Genomic DNA, 24332 nt, shown 5'->3' with positions numbered 1-24332 from the left:
GCTCTCCGCTTGGACTTCGGAACACTTCAGAATACTTTCCTTTTCGAAAGAACTTGAAAACCATTCTGTTTTAGTCCTGCCGGCTTTTGAAGCTGCCTCCCTCGTCCACTCGTTAGCGCCTTGATGCCCTTGGGTCTTTGTTCATGCTCTATAAATATACATGCAATGCAATACGATGCAAGAAAACATCTCTGTCCTAGTAGTGCCAATATATGCCAGTAGTCCCACCTAAGGCACTCAAGTCATTTTGTTTTTAATACAATAATGCCACTTGCAATGGTCCTGCAAGAAGATATCTTTGCTGATTTCCAAGTTCCATGTTTCACTGCCAGTGACTCAGATTATTCTCATTCTCTCCAACTTCTTGCTGCAATCATCGTCCCTCCACTTTAACGCCCCACACACATAAACACACTTTGCTCAAACCTGCATGCATATACAAACTACTGCGCACATTCACACATGGACACATTCACATGCAGCCACTCACAGACGCCCGCACATGGATGAATGCATGTTTACATGCACAAACACATATGATACGATATGATATGGCATTTATAACGCGCCTATACGCAAGTGTTTGAAGGCGCGACGAGGCAAGGGAGAGGGAACAAAGGGAAGATAGAGACAATGATCCTACTAGGCCAGGTGTCATTCAGATCGTGCAAGTGCATGGGAAGGGGGAAATTGAGGTGGGAGGTGGAGGAGGGGACAGTGCAGTACATGGGATAATAGAATAAATAAGAATAAATAAACAATAAGTAAAAGTACGGCCAGCTGGTGGCAAGTGCAAGGGTAAGTGCAGACATCAAGTGCTGGTGGTGAAACTGTAAGGATACAGAAAACAGTCCCGAAGTGCGGGAGTTGCCAGAAAGGCAGTGCAAGTGTGCGACTGGCAGGGGAGGGGACCTGGGCCCGATATCAGAGGGTGGCCAGGTAACCAGTGCAGTTTCAGCCAGGAACGTCAGCAGGGGAGAGGAGGAGAGAAAGCAGAAGCAAAGAGAAAGGTTTTGCGGTGCTTCCGGAACCGGAGATGATTCTCCCCAAGACTCAGGGAGGCAGGGAGGCCGTTCCGGAGGGAGGCCCCAGCCGAAGCAAGAGATCTACCACCAACTCGTTGCTTGGAGAAGCGACTGACCCTGAGGGAGTTGGAGGTGGATGAGCGAAAAGCTCGAGAAGGAAGAGATTTAGGAAGAGAGAGTTTTCTAACCTGCTCCCAACATCTTAGCTCCCAGCCATTACAATCTAACCCGGATGCCCGCCCCTGGCCTCCTCTCCGGTCAGCCATGGCCACCCATGAGGTTCAGGCAGATTGAGAGGCAGCAGGCCAGACATCCAACACCATGCAAGCCCCGCCCACCTGGTGCCTTCCTGGTTGCTGCTCTTTTTCTCTACTTTAGGAGCCCTCCAGCCTCTTTTCCTTTGCAGATGGGGAGCAGGTGCAAGTGTATCTAGGTCACCTGGCCTAAACACCGGCCACCTTCTTAGCCCTGCCTCTTCCTTCCTGCTCTTAACTCTTAGATCAAGGGCAATTTCTGTTTAGATCTGTTCAGACCAGGAGGTTCCAGGGCCCAAACCCCTGCTCAGATAGCAGGCAAGCATGCACCAACATGTGTTTACTCCCTCTGTCCCCATGGGCCATCCCCACCCCTCTGGCCCCCAGTGATGTTCCCTTGTGCCCCCCCTTCTCGCACACAGGTGTTGTCTGTTTTGCTTGATTCTTCTACCCTGCTCCCCCTCCCCCCAGTCCAGCCTACTTCTGCAGGAGTCTGTCCTGATACATTCTGGTTTCACCATCACCATCTTGTGGCCAATGGTGGATTTGACTTTTATGGACTTAATTGATTCACGGTGTGTCACCCTTTCTCATGGTGGCCGTGAATCATGCTGTTCCCATCTTCATCTTGTATCAAGGCTTGCAACATTATGTGTTACTACTGACTTCTGAAATTGTATTCGCTCTGCCCTCTTGATTCTCCGCTCTTTATGACTGCTTACTGTCTGTTCTCTCCTCCTCTCCCTTTCTCTCTTTTCCTATCTCCTCCCCTCACTTTCTTCTATGCACTTACTCTATCAGAATTGTCCCTGGACCTAGTATGCTAGCAACCTCGTCTGTCTCTTTCCCCCTCCCTTTACTTGTCCCCGCCCCTCCCTCCAGCATAATCTGAAATGTCGTCAGGCCTAGTACAATAGTCGCTTGTTTTGTTCCTCCCCTCCCTTTCTGCACCCCTCTCCCTCACCTTTTGTTTTCTACGGCTCTACTAGAAATGTTGTCAGGCCTAGTATGGTATTCGCCTGTCTGTTTCCATTTCCTTCCCACTCTCCCCCTCCCTTCCTTATCTATGTCTTAGGTCTTGCACTATCTGAAATGTCGTCAGGCTGAGTACGATAGTTAATTTCACATCCTTGCTGTTCATGGCCTGTAAGAATGTCATTGTATTTTCCCTTGTTCCCTCCCTTGTCTTGAAGCAATTTGAAACACATTGTGTATAGGCACTATATAAATAAACAATCATATTATTTCATGCCGACTTCTAAATAGAAAGGACTTTGGCATTTGTGTGGAGACTTTCGGGTTTCTTGTTGAAAAGTAAAAAAAAAAAAAAAATAACAGCTCAGTCAGCGGCACAGCAGCAGCATAAATCACAGCCGAGTCTGAGAGATGGCACTGTCAGTAAACTTATGAATAAGAATATGAACTTAAACGTGCGTCTTTTTACCGAAAAACAAGGGTCTGGCACCCTTGCACCCCAATACAACAGCGGCCACTGGCTGCCATCAGGGTGAAATGTGAATGTTCACATTTGTGAATTCTTTTAGTTCTGAAGAAAAAGAATTGACGTTGAACACATAGGTAGTAGTAGAACATGCAGTATTTCTGAATACTGCATGTTTTACTGCTCCCCACAAAGTATTAACGGATGCAATATTACTGCATGCATTAATATTGCATGCAAAGATGTAGTATTTCAGCAGGGAGACCTATGGGGCTCCAAAATGGGGAATAGCTAAACTGATGGATTTGCATGACTCTGAATCAAATGGAGCCTTCAGATTACTGCATGCTTAATGCTGCTTACCGCATGCGCTAATAGTAATTCCATTTGGGCAATATTACCAAAGGTAATACCGCCAAACTTGTTATCACTTCCATGGAATAAACCACAAGTCCTTATGGAAAGGTTTAGGTGTACTGATGCTATGACATCTTGGAAGATGGTCAGTTTGACAAGTTAAACACCATGAGGCTAATCCCATGGATTTGGGTGCATAGTATCCAGAACCCCAATTCCTTGTGAACCATCACGTTTTCGTCAGATGCTCTTTATACAGTCGACTCTTCTAGTCAGAGAAGGTTAGCTGTCTGGCTGGCACCCCAAGGCATCAGTCGAGAATATCACACTAGGACCAACAAGGACAGTCACACATCCGATGATAGAGGTTGCAAATGAGGTTTTGTGATCCGGTTGTCCTTGAGGTCATGACTCTTGTGATTCTGAAGGATGTTTGATTGGTTCAAAACCCTAGCACTGATTCTTCAGAAGAGCAATAAGGGCTCATAAACATTTATAGCATCTGTATATGCCCCCAAGATGGAAGGGTGCGGCTGTTGGGTGGCCCAGGAAGGGCTTCTGCTACTGCCTTTTTAGCTGCTTTGAGAGTACTAGAGGGTCACACTTCAGCCATTCTGGGAAGCAACACTACTGAGGGTATATACCTGGTACTGAAGGATTGTCAACCCTTGCATGCTTAACCTATCATATACAATTAAGCAAAGCGCTTGGTGGCACCTCACCGTGAGGACTGTTTGGGTGATCAGAGCACTCTGAACAAGATCAGTCAGTGTTAGCATAACAACACGATTGGGGTAACACGGTTATTAAGTTGCAAGGATAAATCAGGGTGTTTTTCCTGGTGTTAGACTGCATAAACTGGCTCAGACCAGCCTAGTGGTGAATACTGTAATGTAATATTACACGTGCTGGCCAAATGTGCAAATGTGAATCGGTCCTGTGGGCCAGTCAGATAACTCAGTAGGGCTCAACTTGAGTTGACTGGCAGAGACTAACTGCTGGCACAAAGTGGTGTGCACACAGGCAGACACGAGGTGAAGCATGCATACAAACATAGAGCTCAGCTAGTTAGGCATGAGTGGCACAATCTAGTGAGACAAGTGCATACAGGCCAGTGCGTGTCTCCTCACAAAGTTCAAAGAAACAGTTTGTCACATTTAAAGTATTTTGTTTCAGCAGAATTTTTAAAAAACACAAGTGACCTAATTTTCCGCGAGCTCGTAATTTGGCAGCGGGGAGCCGTTACGTTAACACTTCAACATAAACCGCTCAATGTCACCACATTTTTGTCAATTACACGGCAGAAGGGGAGGGCAAAAGGCAGAGTGCAAGCGCATAACTGCCCTTTTGCCTTCCCCTTTTTCTCTCCGCCGAGCAAATAGAGTAAGCGCTGCCTGACATGTAGGCAGTGTTTCCAATGGATCCCTATGGAGTCCTCCTGCTTTATGATGGTGCAAAAAGCTGGCGTTCACCAGCATTTGCTCTGGCAAGAAAATGCATGCTGGCGCAATTGCTGGAGTATTTATATGGCAGATAGGAAGGGAGCAGCGGAAATGCAAGCCCTGTTCTGCCCCTCCTCTTTGCCATACAAATTCATGAAAATGAGCGGTGACGTTAATGGAAGGCGTAAAAGGCTTCCATTAACGTTACGGCTTATCCAAAATGATCCCCACTTTCTTCACAAATATTTAGACCATCTCTAGAAAATATCTAAGCATTTGAGAGCAAAATCTTCAGAAGTTATATGTTAAGGTACTTGGATTGCCTAAGCAGAAGGGAGGTACAGGGCTTAACATACTAGGTATCCATCTTGTCCGTCTTTCCAAGCTGCAGGTCTGCAGGTCTTTTAGATCACAATAGTCCACGTTTAAAAGGAAATAAACGACAAGGTGTGGAATTCAGGCAACAGTAAAGGTCAACATTACCTGGCAGAGGAGTATCCCATCTGTAAGAGCGAGAAGGCCGCTAATTTTAGACAAAAGCAGTTTGGCTCTCCGCACACATGACGAGTTGAAGCAGTCTGCTTCGCCTGGAGAACCCCGCATAGATAGGTCAGAATGCACTGCTTTCATGTCCTGTGGGCAGAAACATTGCGATTCGTGAGATTCATGGCTCAACTTAGTTTTGAGTGATGGACACCGATCAAGGCCCTTCTGTTTATATGTATTTAAGTATCAATAAAAGCATAATATATGGAAACCTGCAATATTACAAACCCTATACATAATATTCTTGTAATACATGCAAGGCTGTAACATCTCTGTAAAATCTTTTACGTAATGCTCCTATGATACATGGCAGCAGAAATACCCATATAAAAGCCTGTAAATTTATTACACGCTGCTAGTGGCATCACTACTGACCTGCAATGAGAAAATGACATCACTGCGGTCCTGCAATCAGTTATTACGCTTGAATTGTGATATCAAAATGGCTGCTGCTTGAGCACAAAGCAGAACTCCAGCTGTCACTGCAGCACTCAATTAAAGCCTTGACAAAAACTTCAAATTATTTTCTTGTAAATAAGCTTTTTCTGATACTTTACAGCCCTTAATTGACAAGGAACTCTTTGTGGTCTAATGTTTAATTTGTGCACTGCTCATGTTTAACACGTGAGCAAGAATCTACATGTTATTACTTATTTTAAAGCACAAAATGAACACGTTTTTTTTCGATGTCTTGAACTATTTTTCTGCAACACATTACAAGCGGCATATTACCGTTTTTAAACCCAAATAGATTCTAAATTGATTAAATGGATCAGCAAATGGAAGGGCTGTTGTATTAGATCAAGGAAGAGGCCTGTGGCCTTTTTCCTCTATTTGGTCAAGTAACTTCTCGGTGACTTGCGTCCTTAGTGTATGAAGGGGGGTATTTTATCCTATTTTATCCCACATGTAATCCAGTGCATGCTGTAACATGCATATAAAGGCGTGTATGTAATATTCTGATTAAATAAAATGGCAGCCTGCAATACCTGCATAGAGGCCTGTGAATAATGTTCTTATTGTGGCCGAGTTGTCACTGCTAAACTACAATAAGAAAATGGCATCACCAACGCACTGTACTGAGTTATTACAGTTGGGTTGTTTCGTCACAATGGCTGCTGGTTGACCCAGCATAGAGCACTTAATTAAAGCCGTGTCAAGTATTTCAATTTCCTTTCTTGTAAAATCCCTTTCTGTGACACTTCACACCCATTAACTGATAATGGACTGTTTATGATACATTGTTTTTTGACTGCTTCTGGAGTTTAACATATAAAAGCAAGAATTTTTTAATAGCACAAAACGAAAACGATTTTAGATGCATTTTATTTAACCGCTTAAACAATTTTTCTGCAACATTGCATATTTTACTTTTAATGCAAGCAGATTCTACATTAAATACATGTCAGCAACTGGAAGATCCCTCACAAAACATTAAGCAAGAGGACAGGTATTTAAGGGAGTGACAGTGAATGGCCATGTATTATAAGGAATAAATATCCCCTGACATGTGAAAAAGATGTTGCAAGTCACTTCAGAGTTCGATGACCTCACAAAGGAACTCAGCCTTCGGCCTCAACCTTCTATTTGGTAACAGAACTCTTCGGTACTGTATCATATATGTAATTCATGGAAGTGTATAATATCTGTATAGAAAACTGTATGTAATATAATATTCCTATCAAGACATGTAATACGAATGTCATCAGTAAGCCTATTACAGATGAGTTGCTACATCTCAATGGCTAATGCTAGAGCCTGCACACTGGTTAAAATGCAGCTCTCAGCAGAATTCCAACTGCTACTGAAATACCTAGTCTAAGTCATCAGAAGCTTTTCAGCAATGTATTTATTAGATGTTAGGGAGAATTCTCCAGAATGGCTAATTTCCCTTACCTACTGAGTACCTCAGCAGCTTTGCTGGATTTCTAGGATTTCTTTTTTTCACCTGGTAAGAGTGTGAGCCTTTTTTCCCACTTTGACATGTGTTTTGCTGTGTGTTTAACATTTTTGTGTTCATAGACTTTGGAGCCTCACCTACTCCATAGGCATCATATTTTTACTGTGTGTCACAGAGCACCTTTAGTGCAGTGACACAGGGTTGTCTTTTTCAGAATTTCCCACTTTAAACTCCATTTTCTGGGACGGACTACTGTCTCCCAGAACATGTAAAGTTGCCATTGACTTTATTAGTCTTTTTAAATTCACAAACCCAGTACAACCTATCTTACATAAGAGTACTGAAAAGGGATAATAGTTATCCCTTTTTGTCTGTCTCTCGTGGAACATTATTTCATTCCCCTTTATTTAAGATTTGGCTGGTGGCAGTGGTATCTACCATATGTTTCCTACCGCGGTCTATGTAAATAGACTTGGTACTGTTTTAGGCTAAGTCAGTAGCCTCAAACTTAAATCCGCTGGACCCCATTTACTTTTATTTGGATCCGGCTGGGTTTATTCACCATTTCTTTTTGTAAAGGTCTTTCTCGTGTTTTACTCTGCGTGCCAAACCAGGTTTGGTTCCTTTGTTCACCGTCCTTTGGCAGGCTTCTGCACAGGAGCCCTCCTTAGGTGCCTGAGAGTCACAGTTGCAGCCTTCCCTGAACTTGAATCATCCCCTTCAGGCCTCTCCCTCAGTAGAAAAGCTGTGAGCGGTGGTATGTGGGGATACTGCTCCTGCGTGGAGATAAGAGTGTATGAGTGCGCCAGTCTGTGATTGTTGTACCTCTCGAACCCTTCACCCCAAAGTACGGTTTCTGTGAGCATACGCCGGCCCATAAAGCTCACCTGTGAATTACGGAAGATAAGCTCTCCCTCTTGCTAGTTCTGGCATGGGCGCGTCGAATGGGATCAAGTTCCTTCACTGATTCCTGATAAGGATTAGTCCAGTACAGCTGCGACTATGCTTCTCCTTATGATTGGTAAGTCTTTCTTGCGCTCTTGTGATGCTGTTCGTTCTGTTTAATGTCTTTATATGTTGCTCCTATTTATGCCCGCAATAATGTCTCTCTTCTGTTTTCTTCCCTTAGATGGAAATGCGGCCTCAGTGCAGCTGTGAGACGTGAGATGCGGCCAGATGGAAGATGGATGCAACCGCAATGTTCGACAACAGGTGAGTGATGGTTTAAGGAAAAGCACGAAGTATGGCGAAGCGCAACCTTAAACTGACAGTGTTTTCGATGTCTAACCTTGTCTTCTGTTTTTCCTTGCAGGCGTTGCTGTCGATGATGGAGCGTGTTGTGCTGCGGTGCCAAGATGAAGATTTCGGCGTTCTGGCAAGCGTGAAGATGAATACTTGGTTCGCCGAAGAGATGTACAGGTAAGAACAGCTTCCCCCATTTGGTAAGTATGCTGGCAGGAAGCAGGATGTCCAGGAAGCTGGATCTTCAAAGGTAAGTCTGACCTCAGGCAACAGTGAGCATTATGCTGCTTGCAAATGCAGAATAACGCGAAGCATCTGTCTTCAGGATTGGGGCAGCTTATATAGCTGAGATCGTGGGCACGCCCATTAGGGCCGGCTTACCAGCCACACCCTGCCACTCCTAGAGACGAGCATGTGCGAAGTCAATCCATTAGCAGCCACACTCAAGAATACACTTGGGGCTGCTTAATGGATGGAATGTTCAAGGTCAATGCATCCTGCTTAATGGATGGAATGTTCAAGGTTATTGCATCTGAAGTGCTATGTCCATAACAAAAGCTTTTTGGTGTTAAATGGATGTTCTTGTTTACTTTTGTTCATGAGCCTGGCGCCAAAGGCACTAGGACAGTGTCCACCCAGGTCGCCTGCATGCCTGTGACTCTGACTTCATGACCATGACAGTGGGTCAGAATCTCCAAACTTCGACGACAGAGAAGATCTGCAAGGAATCTTCTCCCCTTCAGCTGGTAGGACCAACCAGTTCACCAAACACCAAGCAAGGCCTCCCTCCCCTGGTCGAATTTGCTGTGCACAGCTGCAGTGAACCGGATAGCCAGGAGGACCGGACCTTATTTGGGTTTTAAGGAGCGCACCTTTTAGTCGTTGCTTTGCTCTGCTGCTGGTTTCTTCCCTGAGCAGTGCAGGATCCTCCAGTCTTCCTTCTTCGTGTCAGTCCAACATTCGCTTCAGGAACCGTGAGCCTGCAGGATCTGCCAGGAACGTCTGCCTCAGCTACAGCATTCTTCTTCTTCTAAGGTACTATTCAAACCCGGTTGTCGTTCCGTCCAACCGCGATGAAAGTGTTTTAAATCTTTCGACAATCTGAGGGCTTGTCCTTCTCTTCTCTTTTATGTAACTTTTCTTCCGACCAATTTCTTTTCGAACTCTTGGCAAAGACTTAACCGTAAACTACTCTGAACTGTGTAATCCTCTGCAAAGACTCTGAACCATTAACATTAGCACAGGCCTTTTGATTTGAATTCTCATTGTAACAAGTCTTTTCTAGATTGCCCTGTCTACTTACTTGTTGGTGCTGCTTCATTTTGTCTTTCCCTCCCTTTTTAATTACTGGAGTGCCATTTTGCTCACACTTCATTTTGAGCCTAACTTGTCCAGAATTGATTGGGTGTTGTGTAGTATATTAAGAGTGTGATTTTTCTGCTGCTTTATTTAGTGAACTCTTTTACAAATGAATGTGTAAATAAATGTATATTCTTTTACTCAGAAACCTTGAGTCAGTGTTTGTTTGAACCATAGTAATTGCTGTCCTTTGTGTAATCTTTGATACTGCTCACTTTACTCTTGAGAGAAGTCTGGCTGCTCAACCATCGCTACCACTTTACTGTGTAGTACAGACTTGTACCCAAGGTGATTTTGTACTTGCACTTGTAGTCTTAATTGTGTGTGGTGTTCCCAAAGGGTACTGCATATGATTCTGCCTAACATTAGTCACATTCATTAGATGTTTAATGCTTCTTTAGAAACTTATGGTAGTATATTTATTTAGTTTACTGCTGGGTTTTACCACAGGAGAGCAGGAATATATTTGTATGATATCACTAATTCCAAACCACAAAGCTGGCTTCCAATTAAACTTTAGTTAATTAAAATGCTTTAAATATGTTCTTTGTAACACATTAGTTGTAAATTGGTGTATTTTTCCAGCTCATGAAAATCTACATGAATTCAACATGTCAACAACTGGAATATTTCTTGGATCAGACCGATCAAGAGACCTAATACTAAAGATGATGGTGTGACCACATATTGTAAGCAATAAGTACCCCCTGGCATACATTACAAGGGTAGTGCGGGTCACCTCAGAGTTCTGTGACCTTGTAAAGGAACTCGGCCTTCAGATTTGTTCCTCTATTTAGTCACATAACTCCTCAGTGACCTGTAATAGTCTTATAATATAGCGCGGGGGTATTTTATCCCATATATTTATTACAGGTTCACTGTAATCCAGTAAGAAAAATGACATCACTACTCTTATTAGGTTATAGTTAATTCATGATATCACAATGCCTGTCGCCAAAGTAAGCACATTTTGGAAAAGGAAAATCAAAGCAATGACTAGCTTTTCAAATTCCTGTCTATTGAACCCATGTATGTTGTTAAGTCACAGTCATTACTTAATAAATAAGCAAGTGTTAATGGCAGGATACTGCTGGGAGTTAGCACAGAAGAGTAGGAAAACTCTAAATTACAATGATGATTGTTAAATTCATTTTTATTTAACTGCCTAAACAGATTCTACATTAAGTCCACGTTACACAAAAAGGAAGATCTTTTGCATCAGGGGCAACAAGACATCAAGTTTAAATGAGGATATTGTGCCACTGTAAAGTCCACCCTGAACATTACAAGGATACTGCACGTCACCACACAATTCCATGACCTTCTAAAGTAACTCAGTCTTCGGACTCGTTCGTAAATTTGGTCGCTGACCTCTGTTGTGATGATGTAATGTCACATGCTTGCAAGGCGTTGATGCCATTCTCGAGTTCCCGGGAGTTCGAGAATGGTGACGGGACTTTATCGAGATCATTAAGGAGAGTTCACCCACTTGGGGGCTCACTACAATAAAACTAAGACACTTCTTACAGCCTTGATGTTTACTTATGGAAACTAAACATAACAATTGCCGAAGAGGATAGTGAGAGACCCAAAAAGCAGAACATAAAACAACCTGTTTCTGCGTGCATACTTCAAGAAGTTGCATAAGGAAACCGTTATCTCGAACCTCACAGGCCACAATGAGTATCCACTCATCTTTAAAACTACAATGCTACGATAACAAGTAAAAGTTTCAAGGAATCGAGCCAACAACGCTGCAACGTGCATAGCGATAAGACTTAAAGGAATAAACAAGTTAAATGAAATAACGCTGCAAATGTACCGGGTGGAAGCCTTGTATATATGAGCATAACGGATGTATACATAAACAAAAAAGTCACTCAGTGCACACAGTGTTTGTATTAAAACCGTAACAACACATTCGGCAAACAAGTTACATAACAAATGTTAGCTGAACAATGTATATTGTTCTATTCTACCTGCAAACCAGGTCAAAGATTAGAACAGACACAAGGGTTGAAGCCACAACAAATAGACAATCGCTCCACCATGCAGAATACCCAACACCATGCCCATTTTTACCAAATCCAGGAAATCCTACCAGTCCTTGGGAACAATGGATAGACACCTTTCAGGTGTACCTAAGAGCAATTGGCAGCACAAAGTTCAGTGATGACTTAAAGGATGCCACGGTATTAAATTGTATTGGGGTTGAAGCGCTTAGAATTTTTCACAAGCTGCCTGACCTGAGCAATGCAGATGAAGGGTCAGATAACTCAGCTGGCACCAGCAGAAACAGATGATATGAGAGTGCCCTTAACAAGTTGTCCAGGTATTTTGGAAATAAGACAAATGTTGTGCTCGAAAGGTACCAATTCTTCTCATGACAACAAAACAAGGGGGAATTAGTTGACACATACATGGCAGTGTTAAGAGGTTTCATATCTACGTGCAAATTTACAGGTGTGGCAGAAGAATATTTGAGAGACCAGCTGGATTTGCACACAGCAGATCCCCATATATCCCCAACAAAGACTATGGCAAGCAAACAATCCAACATTAGAACATGCAATGGAGATAGCAAGAACCATGGAGTTAGGAGAAAAATGCATGAGAGTTGTACAAAGTAAACAGGAAAACACAGAGATCAAAAGCATAGAAGAATAGAATAGTGAAGAAGCATTGGTAGCTCTGGTAAGGAAGAAGTCAATGAATAATTCAAGAAGAAAACCCAGGAGAGAAAGAGACATTCAACAGGATGCAAGGACATTGATATAAATGTGGCCGAAGCAAACATATAAACGTGGATAGAGTGTGTCCAGCATACTCCACAGAATGTTGTCTATGTGGGAACATTGGCCATTTCGGAAAAGTTTGTAGAAACAAGAGGGGAAGAGGAAGATATGGTTCATATTCTAATAGTAGAATGCATGAAGGAACCAGCATCAAAGATCTTGAACAAATTGGTGGCCCAAGTAGCTTGTTATCTATAGTGAACGACAAAGAAGAGGACGTTCAAATCTTAGCAATCACACTAGTTTAAAAAAGGGCCATGGGTATATATGAGCATAAATAAAGTTCTGATGCAAGTAATGGTAGACACTGGTTCACCGTATACCATCATAGATGTGGCGACTTATACTGAGAATCTAAAAGGCAGGTGTGAAGAATTAGAGAACACTAATTTGAGAGCCACGGGATATGGAATAAGTCCCATCAATATCATTGGATACAAATGGGTTCATCTGAGTTTCAAAGGGAGAGAGACATATTGCAAATTATATATCGCAGAAAACGGTTCACCAGTTGTGGGATGGTGGGAACAAGCAGCACTACAAATAAAAATACATCCTGGAGAAAGTGTTCCAATACTGAGTATATCAACTGAGAGTTGTGACACAAATGAGAGTTTAGCTATGAGTTTTCCCCAACTATTTAATGACAATATATGAATGATAAAGGGTTTCAAGCACAGGATTGTGTTAAAGAAAGGAGCCAAACCAGTTGTGCATAAAGTTAGGAACATTCCATACAAGAAACGCATTACAAAAAGAACTGATGAAATTGTGCGAGCAAAACATTATTGAACTGATTGAATGTCCTGAATGGCTCTCTCCTATAATAATTGTGGGAAAACCTGACAGTTCTATAAGGATTTGCATTGATTTACGTGATTTAAATGCAAGTATACAGATTGACAGACACCCGTTAACCAACATTGGGGAAATGTTGACAAGCCAGCTAGATATTTCACAACCCTAGATCTATCATCGGCGTACCATCAGGTAGTATTAGATGAGGAATCAAAACATCTGACATCATTTGTTACACCTTTAGGTGCTTTTACATATAAGAGAATACCATTTAGGTTGGCATCAGCCACAGCAGTGTTTCAAAGATTAATGCAACAGTTATTCAGAGGTCTAAAGGGTGTGTATTATTTTCAGGACTGTTAAGAAGTTGTCTCACTGTATGTAAATAGTTATGGCCATGCTTGCTATTCATAGAGAGCAAGGTGTTCATTGTGTATGATGTAGTATACGTCTATTTAGTTCTTTCAAGTTGCATTTTGCAATACATTTTGCTTGCTGATATTTCTTACTTTTTGTGCATTTCTCCTTAAAGGTAAGTGCTGTCTACTTAGCACCTGTTTAATTTATCAGGATCAGGAAGGCAGTGATTAAGAAGAAGGGAGATCCATTGTATTCGGATCTCGCACATGTGCTAGCAGTGTTGAGGGGTGCTATGAGGGTGAGTGGAGGACAAGTTTGGAATAAAAATAGAATCGCTATGGTGAGAAGATCGCGTGGGTAATAAGAGAGGGAGAGATGTTATGAAGTTGGCTCACTGTATGTAAATAGTTATGGACATGCTTGCTATTCATAGAGAGCAAGGTGTTCATTGTGTATGATGTAGTATAGTTCTATGTGAAATGTCACAGTGTAATATAGTTCTGCGCAGGGTGTCATAGTCTGCCTGTGGCCAGAGGATGTTTACTCTTAATGTTGCTTCTATTACTGTCTGCACTAGCCAGCGAGGTGTAAGGTTGAGCTGGGGGTCTGTACTCCATGACCTGTAATAAAGGTTATTTTATCTCACTGGAAACTGCGTGGACTGTTCTTCAAGAACGACATTCTTATTGCAGCTCAGTCACAGGAGGAACACAACGCCAAACGTTTAGGGGTATTACAAGTCATACAGTTGTAGGTAAGTGAACGAGTGAGTGAGTGGGTTAATTCATACAACATCCACCATGAACTTGATTGCCGCTGGATTTGAAGGAGCATGATGAAAAAAGGTAAAATGAAAAAAGGGGGAAAGTTACTTTTATGTGCAGCAATCATCACAGTAGCCCAGAAACGCCAGTGGTTTTTAGAGTATTTTTTAGCAGGCAAATATATGAAACAGAAGGAGTCCTACCACTTAAAATTCAACATACCAAAATTGGGGTATGTGGTATTAGTCTGAGGTAGCGGCTTGAATTAATTTGCATTTGGAACCCATCAAAAGCCTGATTCTAGGTTCAAGGAGTCATAAGCAAATAAATGTAGCTACAACATGTATTTTCAGTACAGCCTTCTTAATTTGGCTGTATCGTCTATTTTTTCAAGGGCAGTATTTATGGGCTTTGTTATAATGCAATGAATAATTCAAAAAACATTTTGACACAATTAAAGGCAAAAATATATATAGTACAGTAGTGCAACATCAACATTGTGTATGCGTGTGTGTCCTTGCTAAAGACCTAACATAGTTCGGGTTGCAGACAAAAAGGGACCAATCCTGGGCAGGCAAAGGCATTGAGAGTGCAACAAAACGTACCATGGGCTGTCTGCCTTGCTGGCTCAGATCGGGTACTTGACTGAAGGTTGGTTTGTTTACCTTTCAAAATGCCTGTGACATTTCATGTATCACTTGCTTTCCAGGTTAATGGCTTGGGCAAATCCCTGGCCATTAAGGCTGGTAGATATATCCTTCCTGTTAGATGGTGGTAGCTCAGTGTAAAAAAAGTCACTGGCAGGAAGGAATTGTGGCGAACCAGAAGAAGGAGTCAGATGCGCTGAGGACATTTTCAAATGTTTCTTTATTAAACAAAATAAGAAAAGGCCTACATATCCTTATCACTAAGGGGATTGTCTGTGCCCAAGAAACAAAACTACAGGTACTCGCCAGTCATCTAAAAACATGTCCTCTGTCCAATACCTAATTCTATCTGGCCCTACCACTATAGAAAAATAAGCTAAAATACCAGAGCACTGTGCTTCTGGTTAACAATTCCCTTGGCCGAACTCAGTGGGCTTCTCCTCAGGGCTGTGTTCTTAGCTCCAATTAAAAATGAAGGGTTTTCATTTATTTAAAGTCAATAAACAAAGTTCCTTAATCCTCCCTTCACACTCAAGAGATTCTGTAATTTGTGCTATACATTTAAAATCTTAACATCTTTACACATAGTGATCTTTCTCATATCCTTTCCCCACTTCTGTGCATACTTTTCTTGAGCTTTCTCCTGTAATAGATTGAATCTTCCAGATTCTATTATATTATTAACTTTCTCAGTGTTTCTTATAGGGCCCTCCAAGTCTTCTTGACTCCATATACTTAACAACACTCATGGCTCTCACCAATGTTCACACTTTGGGTTTCTCTGGCTCCCGTGACCCACATTCACAGTTACATCACTTGTTACCAGTTGCCTCCCCCTTCCCTTGACCACCCTGCTACCTTCTTCAGCATTGGGCTGGTTCCTGGGGTTTGGTGTTTCGCTGGGCGTCTACCCTGGTTTCACTCTCTGGTCTCTCAGTGTCTCTGTTTCTACACCTGCCTGCTTATGCCATATCCTTTTTAAGGTTTGATTGAACCTTTCTACCAGCCCATCCGATGTACACAGGGTTTCAATGTGGAATATTTCTTTCATCTTCTGTATAATCTTGGACATAAAGGTACTGCCTTTATCCATGAGGATTTACTTTGGGAATCCTACTCGGGAAAGGAATGGTAATGGATGTTTTAGGATTTGTTGACTTGTGTTGTTCCTAAGGGGAAATGCTTGGGGATACTGTGTAGCCTAGTCAACAATTGGCAAAATGAAATTTTGTCCAAGTGTGGATGTTTCTAAAGGGCCAACTATGTCCATTGCTATGCGAGAAATTGGTACATCAATGATCGGTAAATGTTATAAGGGAGTCTATGTAGCTGAGTAGTTGTGTTTGTTTAACAGATGTCACAAGTCGAGCCATAGCTCTTTACATCCCAAATACTCCTGGCAAATAAAACCATGGGATCACCTGGCTCTGTGTTGTTCCAACTCCTTGGTGAACTGCAGTCAAATGTGAATGGGCCAGTTCTAGCACTATCCTCTGCTGACTTAGAAGAACTACTAATTGGGTTTGGGGAATACCATCCCCCCCAAGGTCCCCTCTATATACTAACACCTTTTTGAGGAAGAAAAAGGGTCCAGCCTGACTGCTTCCAGTTTCTTCTGACGTTACCTTGCCAAAAGCATCCTTAAGTGCAGGGTCATTCCTTTGTGCAAAGACAAGGTAGTGCAAGGGGTTGATGTTTTCTGTTTCAAATAGTTCTATCCCTTCCCTATAGAGGTCAGCTTCTCCAAACCCTTGGAGGTCACTTTATGTTCCCCTTAGTAGACCAACCTCTTGCAGGATTGGAAAAAAAGGGCTGCTCTAGAATTCCTTGGGCTATGATCTCTCCACCCTTGACCATATAAGGGTTAGATTATGCAAAAGGACTTTGACTTCTCCCCAAAGGTCTGGGTCTATTACACCTGCGAATACATCCAGAGCATACCGCCAAGTGAATCCTGACTTTGAGGCTAAATGGACATACAAGCCTGGTGGAGGAGAAATCCTAAGCATGGTAGATATCAAACGTCTCTCATTGACTAGGATTGTGTTTTCCTCTAGAGTATATAAATCGAATCCTATTGACTGTGGACTCGCTATTGTGGGAGCTTTGTCCCTGGCATTTAACTTGGTATATAGCATGGATCTCCAACTTCTATCAGTTACTGGTATCCCACCTCTGGCACCATATATAGGGAACCAGAAGAAGGAGTCAGATGCACTGATGACATTACCAAATGGTTCTTTATTGAACAAAATAAGAAAAGGCCTACCTATCCCTTTTGCTAAGGGAATTGTCCTTGCCAAAGAAACAAAACTACGGGTGATCCTCAGTCATCCAAAAACCCAAAATATGTCTTCCGTCCAAAACCTTATTCTATCTGGCCCTACTACTATAGAAAAAGAACCTAAAAGACCAGAGCACTGTGCTTCTGGTTAAGCGTTCCCTTTTCCGAGCTTAGAGGGCTTCTTCTCAGGGTAGTGTTCTTAGTTGCAATGAAAAAAGAAAGATATTTATTTAAAGTCAATAAAGAAAGTTCCTTAATCATCGTTGCACACTCGAGAGATCCTGTAATTCATGGTAAACATTTTAAGTCTTAACATCTTTAGACGTAGGGATCCTTCTCATATCCTTTGCCCACTTCCTTGTATGCTTTTCTTGAGCTTTCTCCTGTAATAGGTTGAATCCTCCAAATTCTATTATATTAATTACTTTCCCAGTGTCTCTTATTGGGGCCTCCAGGCCTTTGTGACTCCTTATACTTGACAACACTTGTGGCTCTCACCAATGTGCACACTCGGGTGTCTCAGGCTCCCGTAACCCACATTAACAGTTACTTCACTTGTTTCCAGTTGCCTCCCCCTTCCCTGGAACATCCTGCTACCTTCTTCAGCATTGGGCTGGTTACTGGGGTTTGGCATTTCATCAGGCATCTTCCCCTGGTTTCACTCTCCGTCTCTCCGGGCCCTCAGCGTCTCTGTTTTCTCAACCTGCCCATCTCAGCAGTCTCCACGTACACAGATGGAGCGGAGGTCTTGTGCGTCCTGTTGACTCTGTATCAGAATTTGTTTGTGGCTTCCAAGCCCACCACAGGAACCCTGTGGTCACACCACCAAGTGGGATGGTTTTCACGACACCGTCCCTGCAGCGGTTGTTCCACTGCTCTCTTTGCCGGACTTCTGACATTCGTCCTTGCTCCTTCGATTCTCTTGCACTGGCGCTGGCTCCGTGGCCCAGCAGTGCTCCACCCCTCCAGGACGTTCCATCATTAGAGGCTCTTTTCTGTGTAACTGTCTCTCTTCCTCTTGTTGGGTTCTTTATCTCTCTACGTTTGTTGCTGACTCTTAAAGGGGTGGTTTGTTTTTATTTGTTGGTTAGGTGAAATCCAGCATTGCATATAGCCGAAGAGATGTAATTGTATTACTGGATGTTGAGCGCGATACAGCAGTAAGTGCATGCATATAAATTCCCATATAATCTGATAGTGTTTCTCTCATGGGGAGTTCCTCATGTGAATGGGAGTCCATGTCTCCAAGAGGATAGTCACTCCCAGTGAGGTCCCATTTGCCAAGACCCTTAGGGAGAGTTTTGTGTAGCCTATTAGTCACAGAATAGACATTGCAATTCATCATGTTCTTCTCCTCCTTGCTTTTCATGGCTTCCGTGGTGCTGGTCTCCAATTGAGCCTCGAAACACATTGTGTATAGGTGCATTATAAATACCCAATAAATAAATACAATTGTTCTGTACTGCAACTCTCCTTGTTGTTTTCATCCGCAAGTGGACGTCCAACTGCAGATGTAAACTGCAGATGCAAGTAGACAGAGCAAGAAAAGATGACCAGAAAAAGAAGGAAAAAGGGAGGGGAAGATGAGAACGATTAAATAGGTAAAGAATAACAAATTCCATACCTCTCCATCTTCCTATCTTGTTTGTCCTTTACACACGAGTGGCTGCTGCTGTTTCTGCATTAACATTAGTAGGCAGCTTTGATTCAGTATTTTGATTTAATGACAGAAAAATTATATGGGATGAGCTAACTCTCTAATAGACTTGAATTGGTTATTTTAATTTAATCGAGATTACTACTGCCCTTTACTGAATGGGTATTAAGAAGGATCTGACTCATGGCAAAACATATAAAGATAAGTGTTGATATTTGTTGATATGAAAATGGGAGACTTGGGAGAGGGTTGGAGATGGCAGGTGAAGAAGCTGGCGGTTTCCAAAAAAAGTTGTGGACAGAGACAATATTTAGCTGTCTGGTGTAAGAGGCATGTGTGCTGGTTACACAAGCCTATTTTTGGGTACCAGTGAAGGGCAGATCTAGGTAAACTCCAGTAACGGTAATTCAGTGAGTACTGAAAGAGACATATTTGATCTACTGTTTTAGTAGAGACCTAACTTTCTGAAAATAAGATTAATACATTTACAATTGGTTGCTCCAGCAAAAATTTAAAATGAGCTTGATATGGAATCATTGTTTATTTTATTCTACATGTAGTGTAAGCAAGCAATATGCTAATAGAAGCAGTGTTTGATATCACATGTATTGAATGTTCCCATCATCGACTCCCATCTTTCCTTTACACACCACAAAGCTGCCATTACGAAAACATGCCACCTACAACTACACCTTCTCTTCAAGATAAGATGTGTCCTTCCCTCTGAGGATTCCCAAACTTCAGTGCAAGCACTAGTTCTTTCCAAGCTGGACTACGGAGACACCCTCCTCACCAGGCTCCCCAACAGGACCCTCACCCCCTACAAGCCTTACAGAACACAGTGGCCTGAATCATCCTGCACCTACCCAAAACCTCACACATCACACCAGCTGTCTCCCAGCTCCACTGGCACCCCATATCCCAGAGAATGTCCTTCAAAGGACTGTGCATTACATACAAAGCCATCCTCCTCAAAACCCATCTTACCTTCAGAACCAACTAAAACCCTTCACCCAAAAAACACCAGGCAAGCTAGCCTTAAACGCCTACACAAACAAGCATACATCCAGTGGGCACATCCATACCACACCCTTCATCACCACTTTCTGAAAAAGCCTCAAAACATACCTCTTTCACCACACCTAATCCTGACTCATCAACTCCCCTGCCATCGCCTGGCTATCCTAATCTTCCTATCCTGTCCAAATAAAATGGTAACTTCTGTTTCACCTACCACCTGGATTATCTATTTGGATATTTAATTTGAATGTGCATATCACCTAGGCCAACTGCAATATCCTAAACTCTAGTTGTTTAAATGCACGTGCATGTTCAAGCAACCTACCAAAAGAATTTTACATGAAATTCTAATAACCTATTCCTGATTCACTAATTATATTTTCACCTCACGTAACTTACACCAAAAGAAAATCCTGTCTAATTCCACAGTGATTCACTAAGAAAACACAATTACACCAGCAAACAGACCTGCAGCCATCATTGCAAGTGAACGTGGAAGTAAAATAACAGTACCAACAATTGTCATTCCTATTACTTGCTCACAAACAAATGCCCAAACACTCCTACAATTACTCGGTCCATTCCACACACATATTTGCGTGCGGCCAACAACTTTCACACTTCATACACCACAATTACACTATTACATAAATGGTAAGACATTGGAGATAGGTTTCGGTAGAAGCAGAGTGTGTTAATGAATCGCACAAAGCATACACCTTCGGCCGTGTCAGCCTTAAACACACACAATTAAAAACACCAACAAAATATGACAAACACCCTGACACACCAACGATTTTTGACCAACACCCTTCATTCAAAATCTGAACACACACCCTGAAACACCCCCAAAATACAGACACATGCACAAACAGACAGTTTGCATGATGCATCACCAAAACAGACATTTCACGTGACTACAAACAACAGAAACTATGGAAGCCATGCCACAGACCCATGGATGCCTGATGCAGAAAATATACAATGCAGTTTTATTTCATTTAGTACCAGTTGCAGCCGCAGTTAAAGCCTCCAAGTACATTGAGGAGAAAGAGCACCCATCAGCCACCTGACTTGCTCCACCCCAGACCCCCAAATGACACACCACGCATAACAATCATGAAATCACTCATGCAACATTCCAACAACCTCTGAGTTCACAGAGAATCAGAGAATCGTCTTTCGACAACTTTCTGTCTCACATTTACTGTAGCCATAAGGACATGCAGACAGGACCCAACACAAAGTCTGAGTGGATTGAGCAATCTCCACGAAACACAGCACCATAGAACTGATAAGTAGATATTCAACGATCAAGTGGATTTATCCTGAATCAATACTTTGGCAGAGGAATACTTCAAAGGTAAAGGTGGGGAAGTTCAGGTCTCAGAGAAGGCAGCTATCAAGAGTAGTGACATTTGCCATGGCTGTCAAATTATCACATGCCAGCAAAGTAAAAAAAAGAGACCCTATAAAAAAGACTTTGGAATTTGACGAAAAACTGAAGGGTCAACGTATTAGGCTCGTGGCAAATAAGCCATAACCTGGCAGTGGTGAGAGATGGGTTGAATGCTGCTCACTGACAAAGCTAGCCAATCCCTCAAATTGGAAACCTATATTCTTTGAGATAATTAGTCTATTCAGCAAATTCTAGGTCAATAAATTATGAGCCAAACTACACATTGGAGCAGATGGAGAAATTAGGATGCAACTGGAAAGGCAGAACCTCACTGTTTTTCAAGAATTGAACTAAGGTCTTACAGACTGACCCACAAATGAAATGTGCACTGGACAGAATTCGAAAACGTACACTTTCATCATTACGGAGAGAGGAATCAGACAACTCCATGAAAAAAAGGAAATATTCAAAGGATTCATTCAAGGTAAGGTACATACGGCTCCAGAAATGGATCTGTCACTTTCAGTATCACAGGTGCACTGGCTTGGACTATGGTGACGACCATATCTCTCTATCTTTTGCAAGCCATGCAAGGTGTCATACCACCCCTATGCCTTGATGAACCAGGATGCTAGGGTATACTGCCAAGTCCAGGTAAACAGGATTTGAGTGCTTTTAGCTGTGCTTTTTGATGCAAACCAGCCTCAGTTTATCCATCAGTAGCAGGCTACTGACAATGGGAGGAAGCCATTTTGTTTCTCCCCACCTTCCTTTTCTCGCCCCATGCCTGTCAACAATCTTCTCTGGGCCATATCCATGGCTAGACAAAAATCCATGTCAAAGATGGCTGAAGGGATACTCTGAGTTTTGGAGACGATGCAGGGTTTTTTATTGCTTGGCTTCTCAGGGACCTAGTTCCTCACTCTTTCATCTGTAAAGCATCAATAGAACCTAGCCCAGGCGTCCCTACTTCCCTGTTAGTATTATAAGGGTGCGAAGGTCTGACACAGTGTTGGCATGCTTGTTGGCAAATACTTTTATTATAAAAGAAAAGAAAGGGAAACACCTATCTTGCCCTATTTCTATGAGGTGTTGCCCTGCCTCAACAAAACACTAAGGACTCTGTCAGGATGTTGTGTAAAGTAAAATGTCCACCACCCTGTGTCCAAACCTATTTCCATCCTTTATGCTAAACTAAGGAAAAACTAGGTGTCTTCTTGATCACAAAGGAGGCTTCTCACATTCTGTATACAGACTTATAATGTTCCATTCTTGATGAGAAAACACAATTAGCGACTCTTTAAACACAGTTCCCAAGTATCATGGGGAAGTCTTGTCCCCTTGTTCTTCTCTTTAATTCATAAAACATAGTGTTATGTCTGGTTGACTATCCTGCCAGACTTAACTTTAGACCTTCTATTCAACAAACGCATTTCTCAAGTATCAAGGGGGTAAGTTCCTTCCCTTGTTCTTTCTCCAGGTCAAAGATTGTAGCGACAAGTCTGGTGCACTGTCCTGCCAGACTTGACTATATATCTCGGAGTTCCAAAAATTTCTCTTTCTTGCAGTGGGTCCTCAACACCTTTGTTCAGCTTCTTGCACCTCTCTTTCTCTCTTATTTGAGTTCCAGGTTCCCCTGGGTTGTCTCAGGGCCTCCCTGACTGGTCCTATATTTTCTTTCTCTATTGTGTCTGTGCCTGGCCCCTTTTTATCTTTTCTCAGGCTCTCCCCTACTTGCTCTGGGTGCCAGCCCCTGGACTGTGGATTCCTACAATCCTGTATGGGTCCTTGACTCGTGTGTTTTGGCTCTGTTGAGGTCACCCAACCTCATATGTGTCCAAGACCCTGCTGTGCTGTGTTTGTGGGTTCTCTATATAGGATATTCCTGCTTCTACAGTTTCTTCATTATTCCTTTCTGCCCTTCCGGAAAATAGTGTATGTCTTATTCAGTGCCATCTGTGTCCCACCAACCAGCCCAACCTTTTCCCTACCAAGGGAAAATGCTCTTGCAGTCTCCGGTCTGTGCTGGGAGTGGAGAGAGGCTTCTGCACTGCTTCGGCATAGTGCTTTTTGCAGCTCTGCAGCGACACGCTCTCTCTCCCATCCTCTGCGGCGACACACTCCCTCTCGCGTCCTAGGCTGTTTGTTGCACTCTTGCTTTGGCTTCGCCGGTCAGGTTGCCTCTCTCCCCGTCACCGGCCAGGTTCCTGCTCCACGGAATCTCTGGAGAAACTCATCCCTTCTCAACAGCGTCTCATTCGCTTTCCCTCAGGTCTCTCATCACAGAAACCAGTGTTTGGTTCCTCACCCCTCCAGGGGTGGCTTGACAATCTACACAGACTTTCCTTGATTTTTATGACCGGAGTGGATTTTAGCAGACTGTACCGCATATGTTGGCTCTGCGGTGGGCTTTTGCCTCCTTGCCTGATCTTCTTCGTGTCAGTGATAGTATATACTCCATGTGGATAAGCATCCCTCTTCCACGTCCTAGTATGATCTGTGTGAATGGCATCCTCTACTCTACAGAGACACACAGAGGCGTGGGGGTTTCCTCTCTCCCCATAACCGGCCAAGTTCCTGCTCCAATGAATCTCTAGAGAAACTCATCCCTTCTCAACCTCGTCTCATTCGCTTTCCCTCGGGTCTCTCAACACAGAAACCAGTGTTTGGTTCCTCACCCCTGCAGGGGTGGCTTGACAATCTACACAGACTTTCCTTGTTTTTTATGACCAGAGTGGATTTTAGAAGACTGTATCGCATATGTTAGCTCTGCGATGGGCTTTTGCCTCCTTGCCTGATCTTCTTCGTGTCAGTGATAGTATATACTCCACGTGGATAAGCATCCCTCTTCCACGTCCTAGTATGATCTGTGTGAATGGAATCCTCTACTCTACAGATACACACAGAGGTGTAGGGGGCCACAAGAAACGGAGTTGGTTGAAAGTATAGAGGGGACAGAGGTGAAGGTGGTGAATACTGCGTTCTCCCAAGGCTATCGTCACTGTTCCCATGGAGGGTTTCCCTTCCCATGAGATCCACTTG

The 24332-nt window shown here is 42.8% G+C and overlaps 1 protein-coding gene across 1 annotated transcript in view; it reads right to left on the bottom strand.

Annotated features, from left to right (window-relative positions):
- LOC138481743 (cancer-associated gene 1 protein homolog) overlaps positions 1–24332 on the bottom strand; it is a 947940-nt gene that overhangs the window by 442200 nt on the left and 481408 nt on the right. The window contains exon 8 of the mRNA XM_069613838.1: positions 5003–5152. Within this exon, the coding sequence (XP_069469939.1) occupies positions 5003–5152 (150 nt within the window). The remainder of the gene's footprint in view (positions 1–5002; positions 5153–24332) is intronic.

This window comes from Ambystoma mexicanum, chromosome 5p, assembly GCF_040938575.1.
Source record: "Ambystoma mexicanum isolate Mex_15411 chromosome 5p, UKY_AmexF1_1, whole genome shotgun sequence".
Taxonomy (NCBI): domain Eukaryota; kingdom Metazoa; phylum Chordata; class Amphibia; order Caudata; family Ambystomatidae; genus Ambystoma; species Ambystoma mexicanum.
The sequence above is the reverse complement of the archived record's forward strand: the minus strand, read 5'-3'. Positions and strand labels throughout refer to the sequence as shown.